The 16,767-nt window shown below is 59.8% G+C and overlaps 3 protein-coding genes across 3 annotated transcripts in view; 2 read left to right on the plus strand and 1 right to left on the minus strand.

Annotated features, from left to right (window-relative positions):
* Positions 1 to 16,767, plus strand: part of NLRP12 (NLR family pyrin domain containing 12) — a 726,895-nt gene that overhangs the window by 406,385 nt on the left and 303,743 nt on the right.
* LENG1 (leukocyte receptor cluster member 1) lies at positions 565 to 3,723 on the plus strand. The gene is made up of 4 exons (XM_065899670.1): positions 565 to 712; positions 1,669 to 1,851; positions 2,515 to 2,774; positions 3,449 to 3,723. The coding sequence occupies exons 1-4, from the start codon at positions 581 to 583 to the stop codon at positions 3,660 to 3,662; spliced, it is 789 nt and encodes a 262-aa protein (XP_065755742.1). The 5' UTR covers positions 565 to 580; the 3' UTR covers positions 3,663 to 3,723.
* On the minus strand, positions 3,977 to 15,277 carry CNOT3 (CCR4-NOT transcription complex subunit 3). The gene is made up of 17 exons (XM_065899637.1): positions 15,253 to 15,277; positions 15,069 to 15,136; positions 14,730 to 14,804; positions 14,526 to 14,615; positions 14,173 to 14,301; positions 13,981 to 14,076; positions 12,571 to 12,790; positions 12,346 to 12,479; positions 11,815 to 11,871; positions 10,117 to 10,447; positions 9,916 to 10,039; positions 8,831 to 9,029; positions 6,878 to 6,977; positions 6,589 to 6,787; positions 6,256 to 6,388; positions 5,453 to 5,578; positions 3,977 to 4,075 (listed from the first exon to the last, which is right to left on the minus strand). Exons 1-17 carry the CDS (start codon positions 15,275 to 15,277, stop codon positions 3,977 to 3,979), a joined length of 2,205 nt encoding a protein of 734 aa, XP_065755709.1.

Consider the following 16,767-nt stretch of genomic DNA (forward strand, 5'->3'; position numbering starts at 1 on the left):
AGGGTGACCTCCCACTTTCAGACCCAGACCTGCCCTCAGATCCTTTGTAAGCCTCGGCCACATCATTTGGAAAATAAGCGAACTGGAGAAGACTCCATGCTTTTCCAGCCCTGGGATTCACTGCTAAGTCCCTGACTCTCCAGTGAACCTCTTTCTAGTACCAATAAACACAGCTGAGGCTGCTGAGTGCTTTTTGAAACTCGCGTCCAGAAGGCGGGGCAAGGCATCAGCGGGACATAAGCCAATCAAATGTGTTTACCTGTGGGTCGGCGCGGCGGGCTCTTCCGCGAGAGGACCTGGCGGGAGTGCCAGCCAATCAGAGGCCGCGTTCAGTAGCGTCCGGGCGGGGACACTTGTGATTGACTCAGAATCTTGATAAGAGGCGGTCGCTGGGTGACACCACGCGCAATTCCGGGCAACGGGAGGTGGGCGTCTCAGCCAATCAACTTTCGCTACAGACCCAGAGGGGCGTGCCAAATAGTCCAGGACCAATCCATGGCCGAGATAGGGAGGGGCCATCCTCTCGCCAATCTGAAGTGCTAGAGGGCGGGCCTGCCAGTCCGTGGACAGCTACGGCGCCATGAATATCTTACCGAAGAAGAGCTGGCACGTCCGGAACAAGGACAATGTCGCCCGCGTGCGGCGTGACGAGGCCCAAGCCCGGGAGGAGGAGAAAGAGCGTGAGCGGAGGGTGCTGCTCGCTCAGCAAGAGGTAAGCTCCCAGTCCGGCCGGGCGGAGCACCCAGGCGCCTCGGGAGGGACCGGAAATGGGGCGGCGCGCAGGCGCAATGCACACCGTGCGGAATGAGGGGCCGGGCTCCCTGGAAGCGTGTGCGGTCTCTTGCGTATCGCACCTCGAGCTCTCCCTGGTCTTGGTTCTCCCCACGCCTAGAGTAGGAGCTCATGAATAAACGAAGCCCTGGACAATTCAAGGAAACTCGGACCACTTTTTAGTTTACCTGCACAAACTCCTTGTTTAGTAAGCGCCTACTCTATGCTCGCCCCGTGCAGAGCGCTTGACTTGCCAAATCTCTCAAGCACTGTTCGTTCTTAGAGAGGCTGTCATTTCCATTGTGCAGAGAAGTGAGATGGCTTCAGAGAGGAAGACACAGCGAAATGACAGTGGAACAAGCCAGTTCCGCTCTGTCGGGCGAGCCTTTTGCCTGCACCGCTGCCCACACACAAACACTGGAGGCTCTCTTTATAACTCCTAACCTGTTTGGTTTACACCTAGCTTCCTGTCCTTTGGCTAATCTGATTGTCAGCACTGGCTGGGAGGTAGTCAGGGTTTTTAAAATTCACATTTACCAGTAGAAATTGCAAATCAGCTGGGGATAGTGACCTGGAGCCCTGCCTGGAATTCAGATCACCTGTCCTAATACACGAATTGGCTGCCTTCGTAGCTGTTTTTACTGTGTCACTCGAGATTGGGAACCCCCCTGGTTTACTGTTTGAAAGGTAGCTTACAAACCCAGGCGTTGCCTCATTCCCCCACCCTCTCCGCAGGCTGGGATAGGTGCCTCTTCTGGGCTCCCAGTGCCCCTGCTCCCTTCCTTTACAGCCCCCGGCACCACGGCCTGCGGTTTTCTGTGGTCGGCACCAGGCTCACAGTTCCTTGAGTCACATCTAGGTTCTGAATGTTCTGCCTATACCTTTCTTTTCCCCCAGGCCCGCACAGAATTCCTACGGAAGAAAGCCAGGCATCAGAACTCACTACCTGCGGCTGAAGCAGCAGCAGCAGGAGCCCCAAGCAGTTCTGGCCCTGTGGATCTGTTTCGAGAGCTGCTGGAAGAAGGGAAGGGGGTGAGCAGAGGCAATAAAGAGTACGAGGAAGAGAAGCGACGAGAGAAAGTAAGTCGGTCTTGCCCTCTTCGTCAGAGTCATGGATGGAGCCGGGGGAAGGGGAGCACCTTGCCCGTCAGGTGTGACTAAGGAGTGTTTAGGGATATGGTGGGGATTAAACAAGCTAATCTAGGGAACTCAGAACCGTACCAAAACATAGCACTTAAGAGGTGTTGGTTATTGCCGGCAGCTAGGTACAGACCTCTCAGGTCTCTAACCTGCTGTCCAGAGCCTATAGATATTTGGGAAGTGTTAAGGGGCTTTTAAATGTAAATCCGATCCTGTCAGTCACCTGCTCTCGGGGACTTCCCATCAAACTCTGAATTTGCCTCCTCCCCCCCACCCCCGCCTCAGTCACTCCTCTTCCTTGCTTGCTTCTCTCAGGTTTTTCTTCAGTTGTCTCCCCAAAGATGCCTGCCTTTGAACCCTAACCTAAAGCAGCTCCACCCTGTCCCCTCCTTCCTGTGCTTTTTGTTTCTGAAGCTGCCATTGTGCCCCCGGAGCAGGAGCCCCACACGTGCTGGTCTGTGTGTCCCCAGCACCTGGCAGAGTTGGCTCATGACAGGCCTGTTGGCTCAATGTCTGGTTCTGCCTCGGGAACCTTGGGTGTCCCTGGGTTCCCCAAGGGGAGACACACTCGACATTCTCACTTCCACATTTTGTCTTCCTCAGGAGAGGCAAGAGAAGGCTCTGGGCATCCTGACGTACCTGGGCCAGAGTGCAGCGGAAGCCCAGACTCAGCTCCCTTGGTACCAGCTCCCCCCAAGTCGGGGCGGCCCCCCGTCTGGTCCAGGACCAGATGAGAAGATCAAGAACCGCCTGGACCCTCTGGGGGAGATGCAGAAACATTTGGGGAAGAAGAGAAAGCACAGTGGTGACAATGGCAGTCACAGCAGAAAGGAAAAGGAGGGACCTGAGAAACGACCCAAAGAGTAAGGAGCCTGGGCCTTGGGGGTTGGCCATGGCCATGCAGGCACCATGGAAGCTCTCTCTGGTTGGGATGGGAGGGCTCTGGGGTCTAGATACGTGTTCTCAACACGTGGTCCAGGGACCCCGGGGGTCCTGACACCCCTTCATGGGGTCTGCGAAGTCAAGCCTATTTTCATAACATCATTTAACTTTTTAACTCTGGTTCTCGGGGTCCCCAGAGGCTACATGATATGAGACGACACCACTGATGTGGCGGGTGGAACATTCGCTTGTGTTAAGATTTCTCATTTTGTATATGCAAGATATTGACAGATAAAATCCACTGAAACAAAGCTCTCTGAGGTTCAGTTTTTGAGACCAGAGTGTGAGAACCACGGGGCTAGGGTTAAAAGCAGGTTTGTGTCCCTAGGATGCAGACCCGAGTGTAGATCGGGTATACCGACGCGTCTCCTTTCTCCCACAGATGAGGGAATGGCGAGGGCCAGGTTGTGCTCAGTGCCATACAGCCGCTTAGTGGTGGAGGGGCACCCACCTGTAGAGGTGGGGAGGCCAGCTTCAGGGTCCCAGCACCAGTCTGCTTCCCTCCCAGGTGGCAGCTCCCTCCCAGAGGACAGTGGGGGAGGGCGGGGCCTCCTGGGACTACCAGCTTCCTGAACTGACTCTCATCTCCTCCCAGACCCCCGTCCCTGGACCAGCTTCGAGCTGAACGTCTCCAGCGGGAAGCGGCCGAGAGGGCTCGTGCACAGGCCCTGCTGGCCCGGATTGGAGGCACGGCAGCCCAGGAGGATCAGCCAGAAGAGGTGGACGATCGGCGGAGGCGGTACAACTCCCAGTTCAACCCCCAGCTGGCCCGGCGCCCCCGCCAGCAGGAACGCCCCCTGGCTCACTGACTCAGGGGGTACAGGAGAGGCCGCTGCTGCCAGCCGTCATATAAAACTATTTATTCATAAATATTTTCCAAAATGAAAATAGGTTTACCAAAAAATGTCCCTCACTGGGGAGGGGAGGAGGGGGCAGCCCTCGCCCCCGGGCCCCCAGGGTGGGGCTGAGAGAAAGAGAAAGCCTCCCAGCCCCCTCCCTGCTTCCTGGGGGAGGGGGCTGCCCTATGGCCTGGGGCCTCCCCCCAGTCTTCCAGGGCAGGGCCCTCACCTGGGCAGGGGGATCAGCATGCTGGGGGAGGGAAGGGTGGAGGGAGGGGCCGGTGTCACTGGAGGTCCCGGTCCTCCAGGTAGCGGTACTCAAAGGTGAAGCCTTCCTTCTTCCGCTGGCCCCACTTCTCGTAGTCAAAGTAGATGTAGGTGCCCTGGCCGGGGGAGAAGGCGGTCAGTGAGTGGACGAGGTGGTCGGGGATCTGGGTCAGACCGACAGAGGGACAGGTCTTAGGGCCATGGAGGAGCCAGGCACCAGGCCAACTGCCCTGCATGCACACGCCATCTCACTCCACCCTCACGAGGCTCTTCTCAGGTGGGAAACGTTATCACTCCTGCTTCAGAGGAAGCAGAGGGAGGTGCAGGGAGGTCACATGCCAGAGCCGGGCCTCGAGCCCGGGCACGTGTGCCAGACATCCTATTGCTTCTCTCGATGGCTTTGGCTTTCCAAGCACTGATGGCGTGCTGCGTACGTGATGTATGTCCTAGGGTTTAGTCTTCACAAAACCCCTGAGGCCATGCAACAGGCTTGGAGTCTACATACATACATCCAGGCAGGCTGCCAGGACAGACGTTTTACTGGCAACAGCAGTGGTGTGGGAACTTCTGAAGGATTGATGCCTGGAAATACACTAACTTAGAGGATTACTTTGGACCAAACCGGGAGGGGACAGGATGTCTGTAGTTAGTGTCCAAGAAGACACAGTGGGAAGGGGGCCGGGGGCCGGGTTCTGAATGAATGGTGGAAATGCTTCAAAGAACCTGAAGGAATGGAGGGGAGGAGACTGAGTTCCCTGAGGACAAGGCCCTTGTTCAGTGCTTGGCATCAGGTAAAGATTTGGTGGAAAAAAACCACTGTGGAACATAGCAACTGAAAGTTGAAATAAAGTACAGTACGCCCATGACACTACATAGCAGGCACCGTTTAGTACTTACACGTTATTAACTCATTTAATCCTCATAACAACTGCATAAAGGTAGGTGTTGTTACCCCATTTTTACAGATAAGGAAATAGAGACAGATGTTCAAGTGAATTGTCCACGGTCACCAGCTAGAGCTGGGTTCCAAACCAGGTAGTCTGGCTCCAGAGTGTTTTGCAAGTGGGAGGTCCCAATCAATCAATTACGAGAACAACAAAAGAGCTTGCCCATCCGTGTTTGCTGAGCCCCTCTCTGCTGGGTGCTGGGGACTGTCAAGGTCCCCGTGCAGTGCAGCCCATGGTCTTGGGTGGGAGACACCACATCACCCCACCGTGCCAGAGGAGGGGCGGGGGCACAGGCTGTGTGTGTGCCTGGGGAAGGCTCCTCTGAGGAAGGACATGGAGGCTGGGACCTCTGGGGTGACCGCGAGCTGGCCAGTGAGGAAGAGGACGGTGTCCCAGGCAAGGCAGATGGCCTGAGGGACCGAGCTGGCTGAAGGTGGTGGCAAAGGGAGCGGGCAGCAGGGCTGCCAGTCTACGTGTGGAGTGGGGACTCTACCCGGACTCAGCCAGCGGGACCAGAGTGGACGGGGCACAGGGAGGGGCCCTCACCTGCTCGAACTCGTCAGTGATGGTCTTGGGCTCCTCGTGCCTCTGGAACCACATCATGTACTTGGTGTGGAATCGCCACGACTGCTTCTTTAGGGCCTTGGCTGCCAAGTACTGTGCCTTAGTGCCCTGAGGAAGCAAGCATGGAACGGGGGATCAGGGGGCCTTGCACCTGGGTGGGGGTCAGGTGGACGGGGCAGGGCTACAGGGCTGACCCCAGGCCCCGCCACAGACCGAGGTTGGGCCGGACAATCCAAGTACGGATGGGCTGGGGCACAAGACGTACCAATGCTGGTCAGGAGAAGGAAAATGAGACGGGAGATGGAAATTGCTTTCAGAGAAGCTTTGAGAAGGGAGAGAAACTAATCGTGATGAGAGCTGAGAGGAGGCAGTTTAGAAACTTTCTCAAGGCTGGATGAGGGAGGGGGTCACTGGTGACTCACTGGGTCACGCAGAGGTTGGACAGTTCCCTAGCGGGTCCCCAGGGAGGCCCGAGTACGTGCCAGCGAGCAGCGTGCTGGCACAGTGAGAGTCATCGGGACGGGCATCGGGACGACCGTGGGGCTGGGCTCCCTGGGTGCTGCGCTAGACCAACCCAGCCTTCAGCCTCAACTGACCTGACACCTCAGCACTGGAGTGGGGACAGGGAGGGGTCTGGGGGGGGGGGGCAGGACTGGGGGAGGGGGAGGGGTGCGGTCCCGGTGGCCGCAGTGGGGCACCCACCTCACCCCTCCAGCCCGAGGGGGGACGGCGGCGGTGGCGGCGAAGCCGGGGGGCCCGAGGCTGCCCCGGGGGCCCTGCTGTACCTCCAGATAGTAGAAGATGAAGAAGAGCGTCTCGGTCGACAGCCGCTGGTAGAACTCCACAGTGTCCGAGTGCGGGGGCGGCATCTGGTGGTGGTAGGGGGGCGTCGGGCAGGGGTTCCGGGGGAGGTACTGCCTGTGGGGGGACAGGACGGTCAGTGCCGGGGCGCGGCAGCCCCCGGCCTCCCTGCCTTCTCTCCTCTTGTGGATCAAAGGGAGCGTCTCAGGCACCACATCACCCAGCATTACCACCTCAGTCCCTGCGTCCTGTGGGGAGCCCAGGTCAAGGCTCCCTCGGACTCAGGGCCCCCGTACCCACCCCACATGGCCCCTCACCGGATACGCTCAGAGTCTGAGGGGTGGGGCATGTGGTGCCAGGCGGCCTCTTCCATGGCCTGCTGGTAGAGCTGCTCCTTGGTGAGGGGCACAGGCCCCAGGGGACACACACCCAGCGACAGCGGTATGTTCACCTCCGACAGCTGCAGGGCCGGCTGGGCCGAGGCCGGGGGAGCCGACGTGCTGCTCAGGATGATGTCTGCGGGGAGGGCAGAGGTGGGGCCGGCGAGCGGTGAGGCTGGTGCATCCGGCCCCTCCTGGACGGCCCGCCCCACCCCCGGAAGCTCACCTCGCTCAGTCAGGTGCAGCGTGGGGACGGGGTCCTCGATGCCGGAGCTGATGGCTGCCCGCTCCGCCATGGACTTCAAAGAGCTCAGAGGCTCAGGGGCCTGGGGAGGGAAGACGTGCCTGGCCTGAGGTCCAGGGCCGAGGGCTGGCACTGGGTCCTCGTGGGCCCCGGGACCCTCGCCTGCTCTGGTGGGGCTTCAGCTAAGCCAAGACCGTTAGTGTAAGAGCACGTCCACTGCAGCACCTAACAGCGGGGAGAAAACCTGGACACGACCAAGTGTCCACCGACAGAGGGGCACCTAGCACGTGTGGACCCTGCTGTGCAACCCTGTGACAGTAACACGCCAGCGGAGAGCCGGAGCGCCACCGCCGTCACAGAACCGGCAGCACCTCCCACTTGTCTGCATGCCTACACGCTGGGAGGAGCCCGCCCACTGCCGGCTGCCCCACGTGCATCACTGAGACCCCCTGTCCCCCTCCGCGGCCACCGGCCACCGCTGGCCACCGGCAGTCGCCTTCCCCTCCTCTCGCCACCCCACTCCCCACGCCCTTCAGTCACCGAGGTCTCTCTTCCCCCGGAGGCACCTGCACTGCCGCCCCACACAGTCCTGGTCTCACAGGCCCCCGAGGGACCTTTCCAGCCATGTCTTTCTCTGTCATTTTTCTACTCAAAACCTTTCCACCACTCACCCGGTAATTAAAAAAAAAAAAAGTTGTGCACCTGTTTTGAGAAATCTCAAGGCTCACTTTTTCCCCCAGAAAAATGCATACACTGAATTTCCTGTCCGTTGTATTTCTAAACTTTGGGTGCTCACTGGGAGCCAGAAACTCTCCTGAGAGCTTTATGAGGACTATTCCCAAGCATCCTATCATATTTGAGGAGTGACTGCAATTACTTTCATTTTCCAGATGAAGGCAGGTACAGGAGGCAATGCAGGGCTTGGACCCCGACAGTGGGGCCCTCCTCGCCCTGCCTCCTGCGGAAGTGAAGTTAAGACACACTGGCCCAGGGACTTCCCTGGCGGTCCAGTGGTTAGGACTCCACACTTTCACTGCGGAGGGCCTGGGTTCAATCCCTGGTCAGGGAACTAAGACCCTGCAAGAAGTGTGGCGCGGCCAAAAAAAAAAAAAACCCAAAATAAACCCCGAAACACACTGCCCCAGATGGTCACCCCACATCCTGCTGCTGCCCTTTCAGACTCTGGCCCTGCAGCCAGCCTGCACCCCGTTCCTCTCGCCTCCGCTGAACCCTGCTTCCCAGCCTTCTAACTACAGCTCTGGCATCAGCCCCCCGTAGAACTCCAGCCCGGGGAGGGGGGGCGCTTCTCCCTGTCAGCCCCGCCTGCCACTGTGACCCCACACGACCTGGCCCCGGTTCCACCTCAGAAACCTTGCTGGGCTGCCTCCCCAGGTTAAGTCAGATGCACGCACGTGGGTCCACAGCACCCCGGCCCCCACCCCACCCAGACATGCGCGCCATACAGTCCCACTCTGCTCCCTGTACGGAAGGTGGGAAGTGGCTACATTTAGCCAGCACGAAGTGGCTCAGAGCAGACGTCAAGTGTTTTCTGGACTTAAAATGTTTTTGTAGAAGGCAGGAGGGTGGTGAGCTCTGGATGATGGGTCATGTGAAGTAATACGTCTTATGGGGAGAAATGACCGAGGGCTGGAAGGAGGGCGCTGACGGTGGACACCCGGGGAGCGAGCAAGCAAGTACGATCGGGAGCGAGGAAAGTGCCCAGAGGGACGAGACCCAGGTGGGGGTGGCAGAGAAGCCCGGAGGTGGTGTGAGCACGCAGGTGTGCCAGGCCAGAGAAGCCAGAGCGACACAGCGAGGGCTGGAGGTGGAGATGGCAGGCAGAGACCTGCAGCCAGGGGACAGCGACCATCTGCAGTGGAGACACGGGGCCAGGACAGAGAGGCTCAGGGCCCGCCGGGGATGTGCGGGGCCCACCTTGATCTCCGGGGCAGCGCTGAACTGTGGAGGTCCATTGAGCAGGGCGCCGGCCGCCTTGGCCTCGCTGAAGCTGGGTGTCGGGGAGCTGGGAGGGTTCACAGGTAGTGGCACCAGGAGACTGGGTCCCCCCGAGTTGTTCCCTGAGCCTGGGGCCACGCCCCCAGCCCCCGTTGGGGCTGTCGCATTGGGTTCCTTCCTGGGGAGGGGTACAAAGGGTTGGAGGCTCAGAGGAGGGTCCCCAAAGGCGGGACGGACAAGAAGACTTGGGTGATCGGGGAAAGGAGTCAAAAAGGGAGAATGCACAGAACATGGGGCCAGCTGAGGGACGCAGACAGGAGAGAAGCTCTCTGGGCGAAGGTAGAACCCCACCCCTTGCCATCACTTCCCAGTAAAGAAGGGCTGCGGAGGTGGGAACGCTCCCAGAGACCACACGGCTAAACGTTCTCTAGGAAGCAGGTTGGGACCGCTTCTTACACGGAGTGGCCCATGGAGGAAGGGGTGGGAAAGAGCCACACAACAGAGCAGCCCACCTAGAGCCCAGGGGTGAGGCACCCGGGGAGGAGGGGGGGAGGGATCCGGGGGGTCTTCCCCATTCCCACAGAGGACACTGCGCTCTCTCCTGGGCCACTCTTCTGGGAAATGGTCTGACCTACGATCTGGAGGGGTGGCTGGGGAGAGGACGGACTGGGACCCTTCACTGTAAGAAGTGGACCCTGAGCCCCTGATGGAGTGAGGAAGGCCCTGGGGCAGGACACAGAAAAGGGAGGAGGCGGCAGGGCACGAGACTCCTGCAGGAAAGGGAGAGCCAGAGCGTTCCAACGGGTCCCCGGGGGGCTCTGAGAACAATCCCACTTAGGCGAGGAATGTTCTAGGGCAGAGCTGGGGGACACACGTGTATGATACCCCAGCTGGGAAGAAGTCGGGACTCAGCACCTAAGCGGGTGGGAGAGAGCTCTGGGGGAAGTCCCCACCGGCAAGGGCAGGGCCCGTATCTGCACCGTGTGGCAACCGTGTGGGCGGCCCCGTGCCTCCTCGTGCCAAAGGCTGCCTGTCCCCAGCCCTGCCCGAGGCCGGACACTCACGAGGTGCTGGGAGGTGGGTTGTGGGGGCCAGACTGGGGGCCCAGGGCCTGGCTGTTGGCACTGCTGCCCCCGCCGCTGCTGAGAGCCACCTCTGCCGGGCTGTCTGCCACTACTGAGCTGTAACCTGGGGGAAGGAAGAGGGGCTGAAAGGGGCCTGCGGCAGCCACCCCAGGACCCCCCGCCCGGCCGCCTCCCACTTACTGGTGGCGCCGTTCTGCTTGCCTCCGCCTCCGCCTCCGCCGGGCTGCACGCTGGGGGGCCGGGGCTGCGCGGGGCTGGGCCCACTGGGAGCTGGCGGGGCCACAGCCTGGGCGTAGGGGGCGGGCGTGCCCGAGCTGTGGCTGGGAGCTGGGCTGGCCTTGGCGCCCAGGGCGCTTGGGGGTGCTGCCGGGGCAGGGGCCCCGTTGTTGCCAGGGGCGGTGCTCAGGGCAGAGGCGGCGGGCGGGGGGCCGGAGGGGTAGCTTGGCGGCACAGCTGGGGACTGAGGGTGCTGGCTGCTGTGGACAGGCTTGGAGCCGTTTTTGGCTGGAGACTGCAGGTGGGAGGGAGGAGAGGGTCAGGACACAGTGGGCCGCAGGTCTCACCAGCCTCCCGCACACCCCTCCCTGGAACAAGGCTCCATCCTCGGTGCTGGCCTTGCTGCCCCTCCCTGGGGACCCAGATGACCCCCATTCGCCCTCATGGCTTCAACCTCCACCTTCAGGCGCACAACACTCGTGCATTTCTAGCCTGCATCCAGCTTGCCATGTCCTGCCTGGACATCCCCACGATGTCCCACAGGGATCTGAGACACCACTTGGGTGTAAGAGAAACCCGTCCACCTGATGACAGGGCAGTAGTGGGAAACACATCAATGTCCTCAGTATGAGGTTAGCTGGACCCAGCCAGAAGTCCAAGGGGAGAAGAGAGAAGGGCTGAAAATGGGATAGTAATTCTGAATGTTACTTAAAGGGTCCCAAAAGCAACTCAAGGGGCCGTCAGTGACCAATGCCCCACAAAGCACGTGGGGTAGCGTGCGCCTGACAGCCCGTGGCTCAGCTGCTGACCGTCCCTCTCAAGCCTACCGGCAGCTGTCCTCACCGCTTCCTGGACCCACCCTGAGGCCCCACGGGCACCTCACGCTCACTCCGCACCAAGCAGGACTTGCGATCAACTCCTTCCCAACACCACGCGTGGTCACCCGGGCCCCACACCAGCCTCACCAACTCTGCCCTCAGGGTCTCCCTCAGGACCAGCCCTCCGATGAGCCCACAGAGGGGTTTCAGGCTCACTTTCCTCCTGCCTAAAGATAGCACTCCGGTGCAGCAGCATTTCCTAAAGCGTGCTGCTGCCCTGGGACACGTGAGCAGAATCCACAGGGTGCACTAAGGAGAAGGAACTCTCAGAGGCACTTCCCCTCTTGGAAACTTGTGATGTTCACCATCTGCGCAGCCAAGGCCCAGAGCGCGCCCAAGAAAAGAAACCTATGTGGTTTTTGACCTATCATTTCTGGGGCTTGCCGGGCCCTTTCAGAGCTGGTCCACCCGGTGTGGGCCCCCCAGCCCGACAATCTAAGGTCCTGCGCTCGCGGTCAGCTCAGCGGACCTGGCTGGGCTCACCTCTCCACACTTCCACGTCCACCACGACTGGCCTATGTCTCCTGCCGCTGCCCCACACGGGAATGTATCTTCCTCTAATGCCCAGGGCAGACGCCCTTCCCAAGAAGCATCTCCCAATCACAGCACCAGCCACGCACCTGTCTGCCTGCCCATCAGTACTGCAGGCCTTCCTCAGGGCAGCCTGACCCACCGCGTCCCCAAAGCCCAGCATGGGGGCCATACTCAGGCCTCAGTAAGCCTCTGGAAACCAGTGAATGAGCGAGTGCTGGGCCCATCAACGTCCGACGCCCATCGGACCCACCTGGCTGATTTCACTATCCGTCGAGCGTCCCCTCTTCTTGTCATCTTCAGAGTTTTCCTGAGGTTTGAGAGGTGCAGTCAGAAACCTGTGTGTCTCTAGGGACCCGACAGAGACACCAATCTCCGAACCCCCGGATCTGAACCCAGCTGACCTACCTTCCAGCCCCAGAGCTGTTCAAGCCCCTATGACCTTCATCTCACTGGGGAACCTACCTAAACCCTGCCCCTTAGGGTGCTTGTCTTCTGGGGGCCAGCACCACGTGCCAGGCTCTTAAGGGTCCAGGAACCTGCTCTCCTTCGAGTATCCAACCCTTCATCCCTTCCCAGGTGTCCAGTGCCCAGGCTCCTCGGCACCCCAGGCACCAGCCTCCCTCCTCCACACCCAGGACCCACGTGTGGCCCTAACCGCCCTACTGGCAATCTACAGCCCTTGGGGCCCAGACCCTGGATACCGAGGTTCCCCTCCTGCAGGACATTTCCTCAGCCCCCGGCCCCTGTGCCCTCCGTGGAGACTCAGACCCACAGGCCTCACCGTGGTGCAGTTGGCCGGGCTGGGCGGGATGGGCGAGCTGGAGGTGGTCGAAGTGGGCGTGCTGCTTGACTGGTTGAAGATCTCATCCTCCATGTGACTGTGGCTGGGCGGGGAGGTGGCGACCAGCGCCTGTGCTGTGGGGGCGTGGAGGCTGTGTGAGCTGGTGGGGACGCCTTCCCCCAGGCCTCCACCGCCCTTCACCCGCAGGCCAAGCCTGGGCCTCACGAATGTCCTCGAGGTCCAGGTCGTCGTAGAGGAACTCATTCTCCTCGAAGTCGGGGTCCTGGGACGAGTCCACGTAGTACTCGACATCGTCCTTGATCTTGCGGATGGCGTCCACGAGGATGGAGTCGTTGTCCAGCATGCGCAGGATGGTCTCCAGCATGCGCACGTGGTAGCGGTGCTTCTCGATATGCCGCTTCAGGCCCTCGATCCGGTCCTGCTTCTGCTGGCGAGCCCAGGGCCAGGCTCAGGGGCTGCAGGGCCTGCCCTGCCCCTCCTGCCCCCACAGAACCCGTCCTCAGTCCCTGACCCTGGTGGAGACCCAGAGGCCCCACTCCAGCCCCTCCGGGGTCTGCCCGCCTTGACCCCTCAGGGATCCCGCAGCTCCTCCCACCCCGACATCCCTGGAAACTGCTGAAGGAGCCAGGGATCCCGGCGTCTCCCCTACAACCTGGCTCGATCTGCACCCCACCTGACCGTCCAGCCCACCCACAAGCTCCGACCACCTTCTGGAATACAGGAGCACAGCCGCCCCTGTCTTGCTAACGGTAATAATGGCAATCCCCATTTGGGGGAAGCTTGATGTTTACAACTCTGAGCATCTGTCACCACCATGACCCCCACCCCCAACCACGTGTCCCTAAGAGGAAGCCCAGATTCAGAGGCCTGTCTCCTAGGCTCCCTCCCAAGGCCCCACTCCCTTTAGGATTTGACATCCTAGCCCCAGTTCCAAATCCCTCCTGCCTGCAAGGACCTCCCGCCAAGCCCACGGTTCCAGACCCCTCAGTCTCAGACACCCAACTCTGGCACACCGCCGCACCCAGCTTCCCGAGGAGCCGGTTCTCTGTCCCCCGTACTTCCTGGGTCAATACGCAGAGAGAGTCTGCAGCCCTAGGAACTCGGACCCTACAACCCTGGCTTTCTGGAATCTGGGTCCTGAGCCCTGGCTTTGTCTCAGACCACTCTTCTCCTCAGGCTCAATGAGCCGCTCCTCCATGCCCCGCCTTGTCCACACCTGCTGTCCTCTCCTTAGGACCCGGGCCCTCTAGGTGCTGTGAGGCCGCAGCCGCAGTTCCTCAACCTCCCCGCCCTGGGCGGCCCTCGGGCCTCACACTTACTCTGCGACCCAAGCAGAGCTCAGCATCTTCCCCCAAAGGGCTCCTCTTCTTGTCGGCTCCAATGTTTACCCAGACACCCAGGTGGGACCCTGGAGTCTGCCTCATCTGTTCCCTGCATGCCCCACCCTCCAGTCAGCTGCTAAGCCCTCCCCATCCCACCCCTTGACCCCCTAATCCCAGCTGCCAGCCCTGTCTGCCTCAGGAGCCCAGGCCCCGACTCCCGCAGCCCGGAGAGCCGGCCTCTCCTGATCGCCAGCCCATCTCTGTCCTCTGGGCACAGGGGCCCCCCACTCACATCCTTGTCGCCCTTCTTCTTGCGTGTTTGCACCGACAGTGACTCCACTTCACTCTCAAACTGGTCCACCTGCATGTTTAGGGTGTCGATGGTATTCTGGGGGTGGGAGGGGAAAGGCAAGTGGTCAGCCAGAGTCCTCTCATACAGCCAGGGTCCGGGCCCCAGGTCACCTCCTCCTCCACCCTGACTCACCGTGAGCCACTGGCCGACCTCCTCCTTTTCCTTCTGGGCAGGGTCCACCTTCTGTGCCAGGCCCAGGCCCTCCTTGCTATAGGCTTTTGTCTTGGTCTCTCGCTCCACAACTTTGAACCGTTCCATTTGCTGTGGAGAGCACAGTTGGAAGGGGGATCCCGAAGGTGGGAGAGCAGCTGACTCAGGGCCAGTGGACACTCAAACCGGAGCCCCACTCTCAGGTTCCCAGCCCTTTGCCTCCCACCTTCCCCAGGTACAGAGACCTCACTCTTCTCAGGACCTCTGGGGACCCAGGAATCCGACCCCCCCCCCCCCCCCCCCCACCTCTCAGGTAGCAGACTCTGGGCTCCTACCGTCTCAATGAGCTTGCGGTTGTCTATAAGCTGCCTCTTGTCCTTGATCTCATTGGATGCTACCCAAGTCTTGATCTGGTCCCTCAGCCGCTGGAGGTGGGAACAGCAGGACACTCAGGACCCGGGCGCCAAGGCCCCCGCCCCCTCCTCTCCCTGTTCCCCCCGCCCTCAGGACACAGGAGTCCGGGCCCCCAGCCCCCTCACTTGAAGCTTCTTAATCTCCTTCTTTAGATCAGCCTCATACTTTTCTTTCTGGTTCGCGTTGGCTGCATTGTGGAGCTGAGGGATGGAGAGAATCCAGGAGTTTGTGTGGTGCTGGCTGCCCTACTGCCCACTCCAGTGGTAAAACTCCAGTCTCTCTCTGCGGGCTGGGGACTCTGGGGACAACCCCCCCAGGACCAATCCATCTCAGAGCTGCTTCTCTGAGGTCCTTGGCACCTGGACATGCAGGTCCTCTCCCTGGTTGACACTCAGGAACTCAACTTTGTCCTGTTCTCTCCTCCCTAGAGACCCACCCAGATTTTTAGGGGCCAGCCCCTGTACCTTCTGCCAAATATCTTCAAACTGCTCCACGCCCTCGGACACCTTCTTGAGGCAGCGATCAATCTCACCTGGCCAGGGAGGAAGGCAGGCTGTTAGCATCCTGCCAAGGCAGCAGGGATCCAAAGAGGAGCTCCGAGGAGAGCGAGCACGTGACCACGCAGGCAGCAGGCAGTGGACCTAGTACCTTGGAGTTTGCGCTTGTCCGCCATCTTCCCTGCCCTACAGACGCACGCTCTTCATACTCTCCTGGAGAAGGACGCTGCTGCGAGAGATTGGGGAGGGGCACACGTTTACTGCCCGGCTGGTCCAGACCCAGAGACGCGAACGAGGCTGGGAACAGGGTGCGTGGGATGCAAAGGGGAAGATGCATTTACTATCTGATGACAGAGACTGGGCCCAGTTCTCCTTTTGCTGCCTTGACTGCCCAGCACAGGGTCTGGTCCAGAAAAGGACTCTGGAAGTTTGCTGAAAGAAGGAAATAGATATACTTTTGGGGACTCCCCTGGTGGCGCAGTGGTTGAGAACCCGCCTGCCAATGCAGGGGACACGGGTTCGAGTCCTGGTCCGGGAAGATCCCACATGCCGCGGAGCAACTAAGCCCGTGCGCCACAACTACTGAGCCTGCACTCTAGAGCCCACGTGCCTAGAGCCCGTGCTCCGCAACAAGAGAAGCCACCGCAGTGAGAAGCCCGCGCACTGAAAAGTAACCCCTGCTCGCCACAACTAGAGAAAAAGCCCGCGCGCAGCAAGGAAGACCCCACACGGCCAAAAATAAATAAATACATAAATAAACAAATAAGATATACTTTTTGTGTGCCTCTGACCCAGGAAGTGGAAAACTCCTAGAGCATGGAGCACTTTCTCCCCAGATGATACTCAAAAGGATTTTTCAGAGCAGGAAAATGTCATGCAGTACACAGCTGCCTGCTAGGGACAAAGGCCTTAGACCTGGAGACCACAATTCCCATAGAGAAGTCAAGCACACAGGTGACCAGAATCCTAACACAGGGAGAGGTTTCTCCTCAGACAAGTCAGGAGACAAAGAATTTTGCATCCCATGGAGAAGGGCACGATACCATTTACATGTGTATCAGTTGTAAGGAACAAAGGGGAAGATGCCTACAACTGTGAAAGCTAAACCCACCCACACAGACATGGCTGGATCCCAAGTAGAAGAGGGCTTTAGACCTCTGACAAGTTTATTCCAGAGAAGGATCCTTAAACCAAAGGAGATAATACTCCTAACCCAAAGAGGGTAATACCAAAAAGGGTTACAGGTTTGGGGGCAGAAAGCATCACTCGAGAGAAGAGCAGGAGAAGAGAGAACTCTTACGAAGATGAGAGGATGAAAGGGAACCTGAACTGGGAGGGAGCTATCGGCACACATGAAGGAATTACATGTCAAGTGCACTACTGGTAATGTAGACTCAGGGAAACATAAACCCTCAGACAAGCACCCAATACTTAGAGACACTGGCACCTCCATCCTAAAGGAAGTTACATGCAACCCAGAGGGGACTGAGGTCAAAGGGGAGTCACCAGAAGCTTTCGCCAGGGCCCGACACCAAGACCAGGAGAGATGGGGAGCCTTGGGGAGGAAGAGCTATGCCTGTGCTGCAGGAGGTCCCCGCTCCCAGTGAGGGGGCCTCTACTGAAAAGCATGGCTTCCTGAGACCTGGGGAGTCCCCACTCTACAGGC

This window comes from Phocoena phocoena, chromosome 20 (genome assembly GCF_963924675.1).
Source record: "Phocoena phocoena chromosome 20, mPhoPho1.1, whole genome shotgun sequence".
Lineage (NCBI taxonomy): Eukaryota > Metazoa > Chordata > Mammalia > Artiodactyla > Phocoenidae > Phocoena > Phocoena phocoena.